Raw genomic sequence first — 20,403 nt, 5'->3', positions numbered from 1 at the left:
GTAGAAACCTACGAGAATGAGAAAAATGCAAATTGGAGTGAACGTTCAAGAAGATCCATCCAAGCTCGAGTTCAGACTATTGAAAAAGCAACAAAAAAATTACATGCATGCATCAGACAATGCGAAAATAGGCGTCCAAGTGGTGCTTCAAATGATGATATTGTAAGTGACAATATATTACTTGTAATTTTTTTCATGTTTTATTTGAATAAATAATCATTATCTTAAAATATTTTGCAGTTTAATCAAGCCAAAGTGATGCTAATGGAAGATCCAAAATACAAATCAGGTTGGAAGTTTGATCATGTTTGGAATATTATTAAAAATTTTGAGAAATTTCAAGACCAAGACACTCATGCTAGACAAGTAAGAAATCCATGTGGTATTGGATATACATCTTCTGAATCAGAAAATCCTACTCCTGATTCTGCTGCACAAGCATCTCCAGGTTTGTCTTCATTTTCTCTAAATTTAGATGACAGTGAAGATGTTACTGGTGGGACTTTATCTCAGAGACCAATTGGAGTGAAAAAGTCTAAGTTAAAAAGAAAATGTGATGATCAAACATCTATCGTCATCAATACTTTAGAAGAAGGAAACAAACGACTTTTGGAGCAACTAGAAAAGACAACTGCACAAAGAGAACACCACTTGGAGATTCAAAGTCGAAATTATGCCTTAAAAGAACTAAAAGAGTAGAACAAAATTTTATTTCGAGATTTAGCTTCCATTCAAGATCTAAATATTCGTCCATATGTTCAAGCTGAACAAACACGGATTTTACAGAAAAAGGCTACACAACACCAAGATCAAGGAACTCCTCATGCATCTACCACATTCAGTCAATATTTTAATGATCTTGGTGGATCTGGAAATAACCTACCTGATTATTAAGTTATTTTCATCAATATTGTATTAAGTTTGTCTTATGTTTAGAGTTGTTAAATGTTGTATTACGTTTGTTGTGTTTTTTTTTTAACTTTGTATTACTTATGTATCTCAATGGTATTGTTTTCTATTTTTTAAAAAATTATATAGTATAATTTATAAAATTATAAATTATAAATTATATTTTAATAATTAATTATTGGTAATTCTATTTTAAGAAGTTTAATGAGTATATACATATTGGGTATAAAGTTATAAAAGTTATGTTTAGTGTTAATGTTTTGTTTATGCATAAAATAAAGATTGTCATAAAATAAAGGATCATTATGTAAATAAAAAAAGCTTGACATCAAAATAAGGTTGTGAATAGTATTCCTTCAAATTTGATATAATACTGTTCATATACTCATTTTTTCCCTCAAAATGATGTACCATTGGAGATGAGTTTCCCTCATTTTTTGATGTTTTCCTCATTTTGATGCACCATTGGAGATGCTCTAAGTTTTGCATTTTCTTTTTCTTTTTGTTAGAATCATGGTTGAATTTTTTTTGTTTATTCTGGGTTAAAGAAAACAATTTTTTATTTGGTAGTTTGGAACTTAGGTAGTGATTGGTGAATTTAGAAAAGGCGAATTTCAAAAAAACGCACTGAAAACCACACATAGTTACCAATCAATTAATTATTTTTGGAAAGGCATTTAAAAAAAAAAAAAAACCGCACACACTTTTCAAGATAATAATAATAACAGTCAGGATGAAATACACACTTCAAAATCGACCACTCCCGAGACCATGCGGTCCAATAAAAAATGCACCCAGATTTATATATTTTAATAATAAAAACTGTTATATATATCTACTAAATCAGTGTACAATTTCATTATACCAAGAGAAAAAAAAGGACGTGAGTTCACTTGCCTGTGAAGCATTCATTAACACATTATTCAAAAGGGAAGAAGTGAGTTATTTATAATCACAATTCACAAAATATGTAAGTTTGTTGATTTAATTTATAATCACACGTTTGTTGATTTATTATGTTATATTTAAAATAATTAATTAATCCACATAATAAATCTTAAAATAAAATAACTATAAACTAATAAGTATTTTGTTATCCAATTAATTAAAGGTTAACAAAGAAATGATATTTACTTATAATATAGTGTTTAAAATTATAGTTTATTTAATATAAATTACCAAAATGGGTATTGTTAGTTTAATTTAACTGAATTGCTAAATTAATAGTAGTTTTTATAAAAAATCCAAATTATAAATCTATTGTTAGTTTAATTTAAGAAAATTGCTAAAGTAATACTTTGTTGGATAACATAATATTTATAGAAACCATAGTTCATTCTGAGTATATTAAATAATCAGGACCATATATATATATTTAATTCAAGTTCTTGTCAATTTTTAAAATATCAGTTTTCCTTCTTTTTCATAAATCTCCTTATCTGTTTCTTTTTCTGTAAGTTCTAGATAAATTTCAAATAAAGCGCATTACTTCTTTTATGTATGTTAACACTTTATTCTCATCATAAAATATAAGAACTAACCAATGAATCAAACTAAATGATACTAACGAACATAAGCATTCTTTAAAAATAAAGTGGTTCCAAACCTAAGAGAATGGGATTCTGAGCTTACTGAATTTTTATATTAGTTCATTTTTTTTACAGTTTATTAATTAACTATTTGAAATTTGATTGTAATGCAGCTTAAAAGTTGGTAACCTTTACGTGAAATTAAATTACCTACTCAACCTTTTTATGTTGGTCATAATTACAAATATATTTGATACCATACATATCTTAAATTAAATTTAGTCTTTAATAATAACTATTTATATTATTTTTAAAAATAGTAAATTTGAAATATGTTATATACTTGTATATTTAAAATTAACTGTAATTTTATGAAATGTAGTATGGCATCTAACCGGCGAACGAATACAAATTCTGGAGGAACAACAAATTCAAATCGTCCTACAGAAGCATCAAATCCTCCTACGGAAACAACTTTAAGAGTAAGTTTTAACTATATTTTCAAAATTTTAATAGTTGTAGATTTTAAATTCTATAAATTAACTAATCTTATAATTTTAAAATATGTAGACCAAAGACAAATACAAATGGTCATATATACAAGAAAAAACTTTAATTTAGTTATTCGACGAAGCACTTTCGAGGGATAATTATACTCTTAAAAATCCAAGTGCCAGTGGGAGAGAGTATATGGTAGATAAGTTTAACCGAGCCTTCAACATGAATATAACTGATGCGTTTTTTAAAAACAAGCTCGATGAATTCAAAAAAATTATAAGAGATGGAAGACTCTTATGAATTATACTGGTATATCGGTTGATCCTGATAAATCTATGATATATGCATCTGACACATGTTGGAAAGAACGTGAGAATGTAAGTACATATAATCTTTACATTCATGAAAATATACATATATATATATATACATATATCAATATTTTTAGGTTTAAATTAATATGATGATTTTTAAATTTTAGGGATGTAATTTAACAAAAAGTCTGAATAGAAAACCACCAGAGTTTTGGAATGTGATGGTACGATGTCTCGCACTACACGATGTACAATCACAATCTCAACATTTTGCATGACTAAGAAGAGAAGAGCTAATTAATAGACGTGGTGTTGATGAATCTGACACTGATAGTGGTGACATCCCACAAACACAAGAAGAAGAAGATGTGTATCGTGTTTTAATTGATGATGATACACATCTTTTGAATGAAAACACTAATGAAATGGTACAACATACTGGCCGCATAAGTCATCAACAAGGAATGCAAATTTCACAATCAAGTATTAGGTGTGGAAGCAGTTCCCAAAGATCTGGAGACAACTCACGGCTTCCTATAAGGAGTGGTTCACGTGGAGGTAGAAGAAGACAATCTTTTGAAACAACTATACAAGACACTATATCTGGATATACGGAGTTCCAACGTCAAAGTTTACAACAACTTCGTCCATGTGCTTTTGACCAAGAAAATTATGATGAATGGAAAAATGCAGAAGAAATATTTCTTGCTCTAAACATTCCAAAAGGAAGATTTTACTGGACATGTCTTAATACTCTTAAAAAGTTAGTATTTTGGCGAAAATATTTTCTTGATATAGCTGGAAGCATCGATGAAAATAAGTTACAACTATTGGAAGCTATGACCGGTGTTTCACGGAACAACAAAGATGTGCCAAAACAGTTAGGGGCAGAGCAATCATTTGGAAGTTTATATGCTCAACAATGGGGCACACCGCCAACTGCTCAACAATGGGGTACCCCACCGTTTGCTCAACAACGAAGCACCCCAGCAAATTCTCAACAATGGGGCACACCACCAAATGTTTCACGATGGGGGACACCACCTAATGTTCAACAATGGAATTCACCCCAACCAACCCAACCATGGGGACCAACACCAAATTCACAACAATGGGGTACACCACCAAATTCTCAACAATGGGGCACACCTCCAGGGTGGGGGCTTTCATCAAACTTTCAGCAAGGCGGGCCATCGAGGACGAATCCAACAAATGTTCATTATGGATTTTCAGTTGGAAGCGAAGAAGAAAGTGTGAAGAATACTCAACAAGAAAATACAGCTGTAGAAACTTCAACAAATGATAACACTGGCCATATTTCACATACACCTAGACCAGGAGGTTTATTCAACATATAAGAAACATCTATAAATATAAATGAAAGTCAACAAAATTACCTCAGAAGATGAAGATTAGTTTTTTTGATAGTTGTGTTTTTGTATTCTAGCTTTTGTTGTAAAATATTGATATATTTAGTCTTTTAATCATTTTTATGTTGTTAATATAGTTTGTATTTACTGATGGCTTATTATATTTCATGTTTAAAATTTCAAGCTTTTCGTATATGTCAGCTACGAGCACAAGGCATACATAATCTAAGTCACGAAGAAAGAATTGAAATTTGGAATTTGGAAAATGAGCAGTTTGCAGAGTTAATAATCAATCCAACATTGACTTACTATCATCGCTATTTTCAAAGGGGACCAGTGCAAACGGATAGAGGTTTAGGATGGAGAAATATTTAGTGACGAATACAAGAAGATGATGCGGCTTGTCTTCAGTTATTACGAATGTCACTGCCGTATTTCCGCTTATTGTGTAATACACTACAAACAGACTATGGTCTACAACCAACACTCAATGTAAGTATTGAAGAAAGCGTGGCTATGTTTCTACAAATATGTGGACATAATGAAGTTCAAAGAGATGTTGGACTAATATTTTTCACCAAATACATGGAACTTTTGAGCGCAAACGTAATACTTACACAAAACTTAGCGTCACTACATTTACATTTGATTTGATGTTGTACATGCCGACCAATTAGTTTGAGACTTGAAAGAGATCTGCATATATTGGTTATATGTTATCGCGATCTATATAACCAAATGTTTGAAATGTTTTTTTTTTAATTGAAAAATGTTTGAAATGTTACATGATCTTATTATATATGTCAGGGGCCCGGGCGTGACAATACTGATACTATCATGGATAATAACACTCTAACACGTTGTGGCAAATGGTAGAGATGCACGAGAAGGTTCCTGGAAAACGCTTTGACCGCTATCACGAACTTGGCTAATTTGCGTTCGGTGAACGTCTTGGTCTCTATATTATCGTCCCTCAGCAAATAATTGTCGAAGTAAGCTAGACGAAACACAATTACTGATTCGTAACTGTCCCATCATTTTCTTATACAAGTCTTGATATTATAATTGGTTTAACAAATTAAGGTTGGAGTGTGCATTGTTTATATGGTGACTGGTGGACAATCGTTGAAGAAGTTCCATGAACTTGTCTGTCAAGATTGGTCAACAATTAGACTTCCTGTCTTCATAATGATATTTGCGTCTTCTCATTTCGTTTTGTCTCATCTCCCAAACTTCAATTCCATCTCCCTTATCTCTCTTGTTGCCGCCGTCATGTCTCTTAGGTATATATATACTTATCACCATCATCATATATATGCATAAGCATTACCGGGGGGAGGGGAGCATGTATAACGAAATTTAAAAGGGAAATTTTTTCTTTAGACCAAATCTTGACACTATTTTTACGTGATAGTAATGAAGCAGTACAAATAGTTAGATGAATTATTGTTTTCAAAAATGCATAAACTAACGATAAACGAAGTACTGGAATGTAAAACATGAAAATGTTACATCATTCATTATTTGTCTTTTTAGTTATTCAACAATTGCTTGGACCACTACAGCCACAAAGGGCGTTCAGGAAGATGTTCAGTACGGCTACAAAGCGGGAACAACCGCTGACACGGTGTTAAACTTCTTTACGGGGCTTGGGGGCATTGCACTTTCTTATGCAGGTCATAGTGTGGTGCTTGAGATCCAAGCAACGTTACCTTCTACAACAAGTAATCCTTCTAAAGATCCTATGTGGAAAGGGGTCATGGTCGCTTACGTGGTTGTGGCTTTGTGTTACTTCCCCCTTGCTTTGGTTGGTTATGGCGTTTTTGGAAATGATGTCTCGGATAACATATTGATATCGCTCAAAACACCAGTTTGGGCCATCACACTAGCTAACTTGTTAGTGGTTATGCATGTCATTGGCAGTTACCAGGTCAGTCCAATAACTTTTACATCAGTTCATGCATGACTTTTCTCTGATCGATCGTATCAAGCCGTAGAGTACCGGTTTCTGATATGAAAACCCAGCCGGTTTTTAGTATTCCATTGCTTCCGACTAACTTTGTCGCAAGAAATCTGATTTAAAACAAAAAAAAAAATTCAACTTCAGATATTCGCAATACCGGTTTTTGACATGGTGGAGACATTCCTAGTTAAGAAACTCAATTTCAAACCCTCTTCAATTCTTCGTTTCATCGTACGGAATGTGTATGTTGGTAAGTACGTTAATCTAGAATCTGGATCTTATCTTATATAAAATCTCTTACAAAGAAATTTTTTATCTAAATTATCTTATTCTCTCAGTCCTGCATATGATTACGTAGATCTGTAATTGAAAAACATTAAAACATAGTAATTGAATTAGAATGCTACATTATATATTTATTAATAATTTTTGTAAATTTTCTATGAACTGCAAGGACAGCATTAACGATGTTCATTGCAATAATGATACCTTTCTTTGACGGCCTACTCGCTTTCTTTGGAGGATTCACATTTGCTCCAACAACTTATTTTGTAAGTGTACATATATTAATTATTAAATCTCTTTCAAATTCTTTTGCAGATGAAGTTTTCATTTATAGATATTGTAAAACTTACTCCTCAGATGATATATGACTTGTTCTGCAGCTTCCTTGCATAATATGGTTAGTTATCTATAAGCCAAAGAGGTTTGGCTTGTCGTGGCGGACGAATTGGGTAATATATTATTTGTTCTCCAAATTGTTAATTGAGACAAAAAAAAGTTGTAACAATGATATTGGACAACTCTGTATGTAACAGGTATGCATAGTACCTGGATTTATTTTGATGATCCTATCATCAATCAGAGGATTACGACAAATCATCCTTGAATCCAAAGATTACAGTTTCTTCACTTGATTTGATTTCCTCTACTTCAATCCTTTTTTTTGTCAACACTTCACATCCTTTTTTTTGTAGCCAACTTCGTAGTCTGCAATCGTCGATTACATCTTCATTTTATATCTATACTACTAAAGCAAAATCTAACCAATTGATCTTGGCCGAGTGGTAAAGGGGTTCCGGGTAGAGTTTCCGCCCTGGGTTCGATTCTCCTTCTATGGGTCTTTTGATGATTAGTCATTGGGTTTAGAAAGATTTTGCGATCACACCAAGTTATTAAAAAAAAAAAGCTTAAGCAAAATCCCTCATTCTGTTCTTAATTTTTGAAGTTATTTACAATGACATGTCATTCCTATATTTATGCCGAACAATATTAATTATTTTGAATTTTCTTTTTTGAACAACCTAATAATGATTTTGTCTCTACTATAGCAATTAATATTTACCTAAATATAACATGATTCATATATTCCAACGGAACCATTTAATAATTTGTTGTTATATAATTCAATCATGTAAACTATACATGATGACTTTGTTTACCTTAATATTATAGCACACAATAGTTTTACTTGAATACATTTATAACAACAACTAACATTACGTAACTATATGTTAAATTTTCTTTGGTTTATTGATACGGGTCACAAAATATTTATCAATTATAGATGGATTCAACAAATAGATGTGTCATTTCTATTATGAACTAATAAACAAATTAATATTTTTATTAACAGAAAACAATCTCTTGATTTAATCCACATGTCAAAATCTAGTATATGTTTAATCCAAAATGTATATATATTGGTTTATGAATAAAATTAAGGACACAATATTCAAATAATTACCTAATAGTTGACAGATATTGAAATCTCTAGACTGGTCTAGAATTGCTTCATTGAGTATTCATACTCACCCCTCTTTTTTTCCTCTCTTTTTGCAGAACCTTAAGTGGATGCGACGATGGTAACAAAAGAAACGCACCTGAAACTAATGGGACCAGTAACAGAACACACAGAGATGTCGGAAAGTAGACATGTGTGTCCTTAACCTCGCGCCCAGGAACCCCGGTTGGAAATGGGGAAGGAGCGGGTGTTACAATTGGTATCAGAGCCAGGTTAAGGTCCCTTAATACTAACTTAAGGATCAACGTTTCCGCCATTGTTCATTATTCCCTTATGGTTCTGTTGGACTCGTTGTAGTCAATATTGAAAGAGAAATCGAACAACTCAGAGGCTTCGCCGAGATTGGAACAACAAAAAGTCTTCGAACCGCGGTGTAGTGGAGTTTTAAAGGCTCATGAAGGGATTAGCAAAGAGTTGTAAGACAAGTATACAGAGGGATCAGTTGCCTAGCACGACAGGCTAAGGAGGAATGGAAGGTTGGACATACGAGCTTGAGGTGATACGTCTTGCTGGCAGCACCACCCCACGCTAGCCCGGAAAGGCCAGGGGACTAGGGCCAAACGCAAGGCCGAGGCGTGGATAGCTCCACGGAAGAGATATCTCTTCAGGAAAATAGCGATGTGTCATTCTGATATTACAGTCAGACTCGTTCCCATATAAAAAAGAGACATGGACGCGGGCCCCACCCCATTGGCGTGGGCCCCATAAGCAAGGGAAGAAGCAAAACCGAGGGCGGCCAAGGGGGGGGGGGCTGGACAAAAGGAGAAAACCGATTTCAGATTGCGGTGGCTAAGCTAAGGATCATCTTGGGTAAAAAGGATGATGGAGGATCATCATGGAGCAAAAAGGTTGATGCTAGTAAAGACGATGGAGGATCGCTTTGGAGCGAAATGGGATATACTAATAAGGATATTGGATCTTCATGGGGTAAAAAGGTTGATGGTAGTAAGGACCATCGTGGGGTAAAAAGGATCGTCTTGGGGTAAAAAGGATGATGGGAGATCACCATGGAGCAAAAAGGTTGATGCTAACAAAGTTGATGGAGGATCGCGTTGGGGAAAAATGGGAAGTACTAATAGGGATATTGGATCTTCGGGAGGAAAAAAGGATTATAAGGACTACACCGGGATATTATTTCATTCAATTCTCAAGTAGCACTATAGACTTGAGAAATGATTGAGAATGGCCATATATTCATGACTGCTATTATGTTTCTGAGCAGATCTTTTTACACTGAAGGATGTCTTCACCAGTGCATCACGAGTTCGGAGAAAGACGCTTGCGCTATGGACCAAAAGGGATGAGGGCGTACGCCCGCAAGCCCTACTGTGACGCTTGGGGTAACATGGTACCTGCTCTCTTCCCGGACGAGGAGGGAATGGGTTCGTGGAGCAGCCGAACGCCCACATCCGGGAGACGACCGTGAGGCATCGAATACTGATGCCCCATTCCCAGCGGACAGCTGAGTATAGGCAGTTGTACCAGGGTAATGGGACCTTCCAGTTTCCACCTGGAGTTTAAATGACACCGCCCATGAGGAGCCGTGGACGCCCAAGGAAGTCGGGGTTGACAGGGGAAGGTCTTGGACCGATTAGGATGGAGGACAGTGTGCCAACAAGGAAGCATGGACGCCCGAGGAAGATTCCCAGTATTGATGCGGACCGCCTGAGGACCGTAACCAAGGTATGCAGGTGTGGGACACTGATGCATGCCAAGTAAGAACCGCACTCAGTCTGGGAGTACACCGAGGAATTCCTGGAGACAACCAAAAGATGCAAGCCAATGACAGTAGAGGATTGGTGCCGGTGGTATAAGGCAGGACTCCGTGAGGAAATTCAGGGTAAGCTGATTGGTGTGTTGGAACCATGGGAATTTGCCTTGGTGAACTGGATGCCCGGTCAGGCAATGGAGGCCGAACGGACACTTACCCGTCGGTCGTCGCCATCTCGAGCTCTGAGGAGGAAGTGGAAGTGGAAGAAGATCCATCGGAAGACTCAGAGTGGAAGAGGAGCCGGCGTCGCCGACTGGGAGTGACCGCGTGGTTGGTCCTGAACCGGAGGCGGGGCAAAAGTCTCCAGCTCATAGTGGCTAGTTGTGATTTCTGAGTCAGCCAGTAGGAGTAGGACACAACCTTCTTTATTTACGTTTTGGTTTTAGCTTTCATTTCTGGTTATAAGGTTATTCGCGGATTTGGGCGGTGCCTTGAGTTTTATTAAACTATTGTAGTCCTACTCCATTTCATTTATTGAAATTCACTGTTGGTTTTAAATGATCTTGAGCAAAGTAGGATGTCTTATGTGTGCTCCCCTTGATTGCGTTTAAAAACTCACCTTCGGTTTTGGGATGTTAAGTTCGAAGTCTGATGTTTTGAATTTGGGACGAATTCCGATTAACAGGGAGAGAATTGTAACACTCCAAAACTGGCCCAACTAAAATTTTAAAAGGGTAGTGGTTCTCTATAGCTCAACTAGAAAACCCTAGGATTTTCCCTTGCTTCTCCTTATAAAAGCAAGGCTCCACCTCCTTTTTCTTTCATCAGAAGTTTAGAAACGAAGCCCTGCTGAGAATTCTTGGAGATAGAAAGCCCTAGCCGTCGAGCACTCTCTCTTTCCTCGTGCAATCTCTCTCCTCTTTCTCTCTTTTCGCCGTGCCTCTCTCTCTCCTCGCGTGATCTCTCTCTCTCTCTCCAAGCCGACACTCTCTCCTCGCCGTGAGCAGCCGCAAGTGGTGGTGGTTGCCGTGTGGTGTCCTGATTCAGATCCCGTTTCTCTTACCTCCTATTTTCAGATCCAGATCCAGGTCTAGGCTAAGGTGAGGTGTTTTACCTAGATCTCGCTCATGATCTTTTATATTGTTTAATGAGGAGCTAGAATTGTGTAGATCCTGATTGATGCTAGGTTGTTAGGTCATACTGCATAAGAACGCTCATACTGATTAAAGACTTTAAATGAACTGTATGTACTGATTGGATGACGAATGATTGATTGGTCGATGTTATATTCTTGATTGTGGTTGAGAGCTAGGATGCTTAGAAAGAATTAAACGTAGGATATTAGTCAACGTTAACGGGTCTGGATAGATGAATAAAGGACCTTTGTGAATGGATGCTTAATGAATTGAATGTGACACCGAGAATGAGTGGCGTTTAAAAGGAAAGAATGAATGAGTCTAAGGGATAAGAAAAATGAAAGAATATGAAAAAGGAAAAGATGATTGAATGAATTATAAGCCACAGGGAAGAGGGTGGGTAGACAGGAAACGTGCGGCCGTAGCGTTCAAAAACGGTGGGATAAGAATAGAGGCGTCGGTAAGATTAAGTCACGCCGAGTCTTGGCGGGAAGGGGCCGTAATACACTGCAAGGGGTAGACTGCATCCAAGGGAACCGGATGTCGAGTGTACCAGGGCAGGCAGCTTCGCAGGAATGCAGCAAAAAATGGGTGGGTTGGACCGCTTGAGCTGTGTAGCTCATAGAGTTCTAGAATGATTGAAGTCTTAAATCGAATAATGTGAATTGGGTGACGACTGAGTTCATTATGTTGCTTAATTTCGTGAAATGGAACTGTAGTAACTGGTTAAGTAAGTTGCATCGAATTGAGTGTAGTGGCAAGTCAGTTCTCGTTTCGCATGGAGCTGTATAGAGGCTCATTGGGGAGACTAGTCTAGAATCGCTTCACTGAGTATTCATACTCTCCCTTCCTTTTTCCCTCCCTTTTTACAGAACCTTAAGTGGATGCAACGATGGTAACAAAGGAAATGCACCTGAAACTTATGGGACCAGTAACAGGACACACGAAGATGTCGGGAAGTAGACATGTGTGTCCTTAATCCCGCGTCCAGGAACCCCGGTTGGAAATGGGAAAGGGGCGGGTGTTACATCTTCACTGCCGAAAATATAAGTGGTTAATCTTCTGCTCTACAAACCCCACTACGACTCCATTGAATATGTTTCTAGGAGTATCCAATATATATTTCAATTCAATCACGTTTAACTCAAGAGTTTTCTGGAGACGTAAATAAAAAGATAAGTTTATTTCAGTGATATGAGTTATTAAATCTATATTTTGTATCAACATACACTACTATCTATTAGAAATCATGATGAAACAAAATATTTATTTCTGATTTCAAGATCGAGAAAGAAAATGGAAACAGTAAAGATAAAATGCAACCCAAACTACTATGAAGATGATTTTTAAGTAAATTTTAAAACCCTGAGATGTAATATGAAATTATACACCGATCTTAAATACAATCCAGAAAAGAGGATTATTCAGACTATTAAAACAAGCATGATATGGAAGGGGACAAGTAGTTCTAGCTTGTGGAGCCATCAGATCTTGTCATAGCTATTCTTGGACTTGGAAATGTGAACAACTACATAGCAATTGAAGCATTGCACTGTACAGCTGAGTGATTAATGAACCTGAAAGCTGCGTAAGGAATCTTGGTTTCTTACTTGAAGCGGTAAATTCGATAATGATTCAATTTTCGATTATTGAGTCATTCCTGACTTTAAGCATAAAGAAGTTCATAACTTTTGAACTGTGGTTACACATAAAAGTCATGCTCAAAACAACCAGGAATCATATTTAATACTTGAGTCAATTCCCTTGTAACTTAGCAGGAATTCCTCTCTTGTTGTAGCTGAAAGCGAACCTGGGATTTCTTGATTCATGACTCTTGTTTTTGTTACAGGATTTGAAAATGTGGTGGTAGGGCTTGGTTTCAGAGATGGGGAAATGAGTGTACTTTCAGTAGAACAGGCTAGGTGATGCGTTCTCTATTATTAAATGCGACCAACTTGTTCACATGCCAGAGGATGAAGTGAAGTATACACAGGAGCAGTCCATCCGCTTACAAGATACCTAGTCGCTGGAAGAAAACGTTTTAGCGGAGTCACATTTGGAGAGGTGGAACGTGATTTGCCTTAATAGTCCATGGGTGCTTCGTGTAACTTGCGAGAACGTCTTTTCACGTCTTCAGAAAGATGAATAACGTATCAAATGCTTTTCAAGTAGGTAATAGATAGGACTTATGTTTTCAGACTTCTTTACTATCTTTAATTCCTTTGAGATTTTCTATGTGGTGCAAGTGTAAAAACCAAACATGAAAAAGAGAATCAATGGATCAATATCATATACTTGTGAGTGGTTCAGGAAAAAAAAGAGAAAAAATTCAATCTCAAACACCGACGCAGAAGAGCCGATCGAAAAATAGGAGAATAAAAAATAACTTATAGGAAATTGATTCCAGTCTTCTCTCTAATAATGACCAATACCCCAAACCCTGATGACTCCATCTGTGTAACCACTGAACAATGTGTTTCCATCTGCACTCCAGTTCAAGCTTGTGCAGTAGATCACCTGCATTTTGCATCCACATTAGAAACATACACAACCCTATAGTCAAATCTCATACCAAAAACATTTGAAATCAGATTCGCAGAGTAACCAACAGAGTTAAAAAAACCATGCAGATGGAAGAACTTTCAGACATTGCCATCTTACTAAATCAGAGACAAGAGCTAACTGGTTAGGTTCCTCACAAGAATAACATTCAGACATCTACACATGAGAAATGTCTAATTCAATAGAAATGAATGCACAGAGTTAAGATTATTCAACAATGACAAAACTTGGAATCAATCATTACCGAAATAGACTATACCAAGAGAGTTATATGACAACTGATATACCTTTGTCTTGTTTCCGGTTGCAGCAGAAACATCAGACTTCTCAGCCTCAGCCTTAAGATCAACCTTCAAATCTTCAACAACACTCTTGCTCTCAAGATCCCATATCCTAATACTATTCTCTGTCGCCGCACACAACCAGTACCTATTGGGACTGAAGCAAAGAGAGTGAATAATCGAGCCAGCCTCAAGAGAGTAAAGCTTCTTCCCTTCAGCCAAATCCCAAAGCAAGATAGCACCATCTTTCCCACCACTAGCACACAACGAACCATCGGGCGACACAGCCACAGTGTTCAAGTAACCAGAATGGCCAGCGAGAGTGTTCCTAAGCTTACAGTTCGCGAGATTCCAGACCTTCACGGTGTGATCCCAAGAAGCAGATACAATGGTAGGAACAAGCGTGTTAGGACTAAACCTAACACAACTAACCCATTGCTTGTGTCCCTCACCTTGGTCGGAGATCGTGTACTTGCACTCACCAAGCGTGTTCCACAGCTTGATCGTCCCGTCGCGGGAAGCCGACACGATCTGACGGTTATCAGTGGAGAAAGCAACAGAGAGAACGTCTTTCGTGTGTCCCACGAAACGACGCGTGGACGCTCCGGTGGCAAGATCCCAGAGACGAAGTTCACCGTCCCAGCTGCCGGAGAGAGCGAATTGTCCGTCAGAGGATAGAACCACGTCCTCCACGAAGTGAGAGTGACCGGTGAGGCGGCGCTGAGCAACACCGTAGGATTTCTCGTCCCTGTTGAGTTTCCAGAGGATGATCGACTTGTCGCGGGAAGAAGTGACGATCATGTCTGAGTTGTCAACGGGGGTGGCGATAGCGGTGACCATATCGGTGTGGGCGCACATGGTGCCTTTCAAGACGAGTCCGTCAGCCATGGTTTAGGGTTTGAGGAGTGAATCTCTCTCTAGGGTTTATTCAGAAAGGCGACAAAATGGAGCTAACAAGAAACGAGGCTTATATATTCTGATAGTGGAAGATTTAATTAGGGTTTTGATCGGATTCAGTAGTCTGGGGCCCAATTTTATGGCCGGATTATACTACTTAACTACTATACTGTATATGGGCTTTTAAATGAAAATATGTTTGTCACAAAAAAAATTTAATATAAGATCAAATGATTTACATTCTAGGCTACTTTATAAGTTTTTATTACAGTGTGGATCAGTTATGGCTACTAAGTTAGTTTTCTATGACCAAATTAAAACTAGAGACAATTTGTTTGGTTTCTTTTTATATTTGTTATCAATTAAAAAAAATTAAAAAATTAGAACAGATCTTACTTCTTCATCTTTCTCGATGAAGAATTTTTTTCCTTTAAATTTGCAACTTGTGTTTTGAAATTCGTGTTTACCATTCCAAGCCAATGAATCTGCTCTATCACGGCGTCTCTTGTTCTCCTCCGCCACTGCAACAACTCCACCATTTCTCTTCCTCTTGATTCACACACAATCCGCGAATGCCTATTCTCCGCCGTGAAGCTTCTTCCTCCGTCTTTCTATGCAAGCCACGATGCGCTTCTTCCTCCGTCTTTCTGTGCAAGCCACGATGTGCTCCTCCATCATCACCTGAAGACGCAACCTTTGGCTCTCTCTTCGCCATGATTACACGAACGTGTTTTTGAACTTCTAGATGTTTTCTGTTCGGTTCTTAACTTTGCAAATTGCAGAGATAGCTTCTTAATTTAATCCCAAACTTTCAATTGTGGACTCCAAACCCATCAAATGCAAATAGATATACAAATGCAATGTATACACCTAATATGCAATCTATATGACTAAATTGAATTAAAAACAGGTTTTAAAACTTATTAAAATAGTGAAATATCAACAATCAAAAACAACAAATTTGTTAGGGTATAGACAAAAATACGCGTACATGTGTATAACATGAGCGAGCTTAGATGTTGTTCGCTAAACTATATGAGAGATCAACACAAGTTATTATAGGATTAGGACATGTGATCGTTATCAAAGTGGGAGTAGAATTTTTATAGAGTTGGTTGATTTGTTAAATTTGTAAAGAGTTATAAAGAGTATTTCATATTTTAAAAGTTTATGAAAATGTTCTAATTCAAGGATTTTAAGAATCTAGAGGAAATATGCAAGACTTTTGAAGTTTTGTCTTATGAGTAAAATTATCTAGAATTCAATTCTCAATAACTTTAGATTTGATGGAAACTTAGAATCATTAAAAACCAAACTTTTTGAATAACAAGAGATTTTGTAAATCATTAAACAATCATCAAACCAATAACACTAGATTTTAGTAAGAATCTTAGAATCCACCAACCAATAACAATAGAATTTGAGAATTTCAACAATCACTACAAATCCATATCCCACTAACACGATATCTCCAAAATCCAAATCCATATCACTACAATAGTCTTGCGTTTATCTCCAAAAGTATTGCTGCAAAAATTGACAATGTAACACGATATCCTTCATGTCTAGCTGAAGACTGAAATCAGTTCGATATGACCCAAAATTTGGAAGCAAAAGGGATTAGTTTAAACTTTTATAATTCGAATTCGCCAAATTTTACAATGAGAAATTGTAATAGATTAATTATTCAAAAATAATAATTATATCGACATTATAATAAAGACTTATAATTGGTTATATGTACATGTGTATATGTTTATATGTGTACATATGCACAGTCTCATTTGTGTAGATTGCACATTATTAAAGCAATATACAAAAAATCATGTTTTTCACTAAAACCGTAAATCACATTCTTTTTTTTTGTCATCAACATAACAGATTCATGAAGACTCTGCAGCCAAGCTGGAAACTCCGCATCCATGTGGACGACAAACGACGGTTGTATCCTTGCACTCTGTGCGAGACTGTCCGCCTTTGAATTCTGTGTCCGGGTATATGAATGATCTTTGACTTGTAGAAACTTCCTCTTAGGATCTTGATATCTTCCAAATAGCTTGTAAATGCTGGTAAATCTTCTGGTTCCGAAACCATCTTCACCAATTGAGAACAACCTGTTGCAAATGTGACTTGAAACTGATGCAAACTCCTCATACATTACATTCCTCATATGAGTGCTTCCACTTCTGAATGAAGAGGTGACAAACTAGCTCAAGTATATCTGGCCACCATCAATCAATCAAAACCTTCCAATATATTATACCAATCTTGCCCCGAAAGAATTTCATTATCCTTCCATGATCCATCAGTAAAATACCATCTTGCCGGAATGGTAGGCAGTGTAGTAGCCTCCCCCTCCCTATGTGCAACAGTCCTTTGTGTGATTGAAACATGTGCCTCTGTCCAAAGTAAAGATTCCGTCTCTGCCAACTTAAGTGTCTGGTTAAAAATCCAAAATCACGTTTTGAAGTCAAAACCAAAAACAAATTTTCTTGTCAAAATCTATTAAATTGACTTTTTCTGGTAAAACCACAAAATCACATTTTCGCCAAAAATTTTAAATCACATTTTCCATCAAATCGCTAAAATCATGTTTTTCGACTAAAATGTTTTACGTCTACTTCTTAATTAAAAATTCTCAAACCGTAACATCAGTTTGTTGTGATAGGTAATTTTTTTTTAAAAAAATTTGACAACTAATTATGTAACTATATTAGCAAATTTATAGCTAAAACTGTCCAAATTAAAATTGTAGGCAAAATTGTGAAATTTGTTTTTTAATCAAAACCAATTTTTTTACTACCAACTTGGACATTGACTCACATGCACACCAGTTCACTTGTACAACGATTCAATGTACCCGGAATATATTTTTACATACATTTTCAAGTTTAAATATTATTACGGTCGTTATTATCAACGTGTACACATATATTTTTCACTGTCAACATGTACAATGTGTCATGAAAACTCACATGTACACAGGTCATTTGTACACCGAATAGGTTTTAACATACATTTGCAAGTTTGAATATTTGAACGACTAATATCGTCTAATATCAACTGAAATTTTCTAGCATAAACACGAGTGATTCATTTGGGATTCAAGTGAAAAGTAAGTGATTCAAGACTATGATTTTAATGATTTGAAGTGTTTGTTGCATTTAGGTGGATATATGTTATTTGTGTATTCGTTTGCATATCACATGGGCTAAAATGCAAATTTGGAATATTGGTGACAAAATTGAGGAGCAATCAGCACGTTTAAATAGTATTGGGATCAAATTCAAAATGATACAAAAGTTGAGGGACCAGATATGAAAAATGTCAAAGTTAGCAATTTTTTCTCTGACGAGAATCACAACGAGGAAGCTTGAGCTGAGACACAATGCAGAGGATTGAATCAAGCTGAGAACCCGAAAAACCGGATTCAATCACCATAAGACACCACGAAGAAGACAAATGTGGCGGCTTGGAAATCGAGCTTGGCTGAGGTTGGCTGGCGTTTTCGGAGAAGAAGCAGAGGACATCGAGAGAAGCCAGAGTCTCTTTTGTTGAAGCGATCTCCGTCGTTGACGTCACCGTCTTATACTCACCTTTACACCACCATCAAAGATGTAGCTTGACGTATCTCAAAAGAAAGATAAAATAATTTAAATAATGAGTAAATATACATTTCTGGAAAGAAAAAAACTGAGACAACAAATTTCATTTTACAATGAAAATAGAAAACTTAACTGGAGGAAGACGAAGAAAAAAATACATGGGCCAACTTATTTTGTCTACTAACTAAGAAAATATATATTAGATTTAGTTAGTGTTGTGGACACTTATTTAGTTAGTTTGTAGCAAAAAGTAGGTTTGGTTAAAGAAAACTATCTTAGTAACAATAAGTGAACCATCAAACAGTAAGTAAAGGGGGAGGGGGGGGGGGGGGATATGAGCTCCATTGAACCTATCCACGTCAGCATAGAAAATCAACCAATGAAAAGAGTTGGTTTTGCCACGCCAAGAGAAGGTGAAACTGAGTCTTTCGTGTGAGCTGTTTTAAATCTTAAAATTTTAATTCGGCCCATATCAAGCCCACGTCGACAAACCTTTCTTTTTCCTCTGAAGCTTTGAGTCCATCTTTCAGGACTCTTCCACTTCGTCCTCTTTGTTCTATTCTCTGAATTTTCAGTTACTTTGAGCCACTTCTTATCAGTTAATGATGATCTTTACTTTTTTTTTTGAATGTTCCGTTCCTCTTCCCCTTGATCCTCTTCCTATATAAAGAGCTATAACCTACTCTGAATAGTTACATCCATGGCTATCAAACCAATTGAAAGGTCAAAATTTTCTTTTTTCATCTTCTTTTTTTAATGACGAGGTTTATGGTACCGTTTTCTCTTCCTAAGTTACTATATTCGAAAGGAAGAGCTAATCATGCATCAACTGATTGTCTGAACCTCTCTGCGTATCTTTCAATATCAGTGACGCCTTCGTTCCTCCTCTATAGGTAATTCTCCAATAGCTTTTCCCATTCTATAGGTATAATCCTAAATCTAACAGAAGAACTACTCAGATATAATTAAGCAATTCATAACAACAATGATGTATAAAAATTGCATAGATATTAAATAGATAATAATGGAGTTCCAATCACAAATCTGTTTGGATCTTCTCTCCAATTCTACTAAAATCCTAGAAAACCTTTTGCTGTGAAAACTAGAAAACAAGAAAGCACACTTTGCCTAAAACACTTTGGCAAAGTAAAAATATTAGGTTAAAAACTCGTCAGGTAATCTTAAATTGGTGAAGTCTTGGGCTATATGTCCGCTAGAACCAAACGGGCTTCTGCGAGCATCGCTGTCGATCGATGTCACAAGGTGTGCATCGATCGATTATTGTCTCTAAATATTGACCATTGGTCTTTCTCGATGGTCAGCTCGGATGCTCTCTCCAATTATCTCCAAAATCATTACTTTCTTCCAAATCACTCTTGATCCTATAAATATGCAAAATAAACTCTAAAACATAATATTAGTTATTAAAACCCTTATAAACTGTAGCTAAAAGTGGATAAAATCCATGGCCTATCACTCATCGTCAAATCCTCATCGCTATCATGCCTCTCACTCTTCCTCATCAACCATGCATGTCACTCTTTCGCATCGCCCATGACTCACTGTTTCGCATCGCTCATTCCTCTTTTCATCATGTTCTCATGTAAATTCTGTCCGACACAGCCCACTTACAACTTAGGAAAAGAAGCAGGCCAATGTCAATGACAATTTATCTTGATTGGAGAGGATACTGGAAGAAAACATGATAATTGAATATTTTCGGGAAGGATACACTCGTCTCCCGAAAAATAAGGAAAGATAGAAGAAAATGGAAGACACAGATCTGTACGGAAAGGAACTCAGCCGATTTTGAGAAACTATATA

At 36.4% G+C, this 20,403-nt stretch overlaps 2 protein-coding genes and 1 pseudogene across 2 annotated transcripts; 2 read left to right on the top strand and 1 right to left on the bottom strand.

Moving 5' to 3' along the window:
* Nucleotides 1-3,232: 3,232 nt before the first annotated feature.
* Nucleotides 3,233-7,957, top strand: LOC103868754 (annotated as a pseudogene).
* Nucleotides 5,390-7,957, top strand: LOC103868752 (lysine histidine transporter-like 1). The gene is given in 8 exon segments (XM_033290919.1): nucleotides 5,390-5,473; nucleotides 5,475-5,612; nucleotides 5,704-5,903; nucleotides 6,157-6,550; nucleotides 6,728-6,833; nucleotides 7,043-7,134; nucleotides 7,249-7,317; nucleotides 7,402-7,957. Coding segments are annotated over 8 exon segments (1,182 nt in total). The 3' UTR covers nucleotides 7,501-7,957.
* Nucleotides 7,958-13,495: 5,538 nt separating this feature from the next.
* Nucleotides 13,496-15,023, bottom strand: LOC103868671 (receptor for activated C kinase 1B). The gene is made up of 2 exons (XM_009146753.3): nucleotides 14,084-15,023; nucleotides 13,496-13,751 (listed from the first exon to the last, which is right to left on the bottom strand). Exons 1-2 carry the CDS (start codon nucleotides 14,963-14,965, stop codon nucleotides 13,650-13,652), a joined length of 984 nt encoding a protein of 327 aa, XP_009145001.1. The 5' UTR covers nucleotides 14,966-15,023; the 3' UTR covers nucleotides 13,496-13,649.
* Nucleotides 15,024-20,403: the final 5,380 nt, after the last annotated feature.

This window comes from Brassica rapa, chromosome A05 (genome assembly GCF_000309985.2).
Source record: "Brassica rapa cultivar Chiifu-401-42 chromosome A05, CAAS_Brap_v3.01, whole genome shotgun sequence".
NCBI lineage: Eukaryota > Viridiplantae > Streptophyta > Magnoliopsida > Brassicales > Brassicaceae > Brassica > Brassica rapa.
The sequence above is the reverse complement of the archived record's forward strand: the minus strand, read 5'-3'. Positions and strand labels throughout refer to the sequence as shown.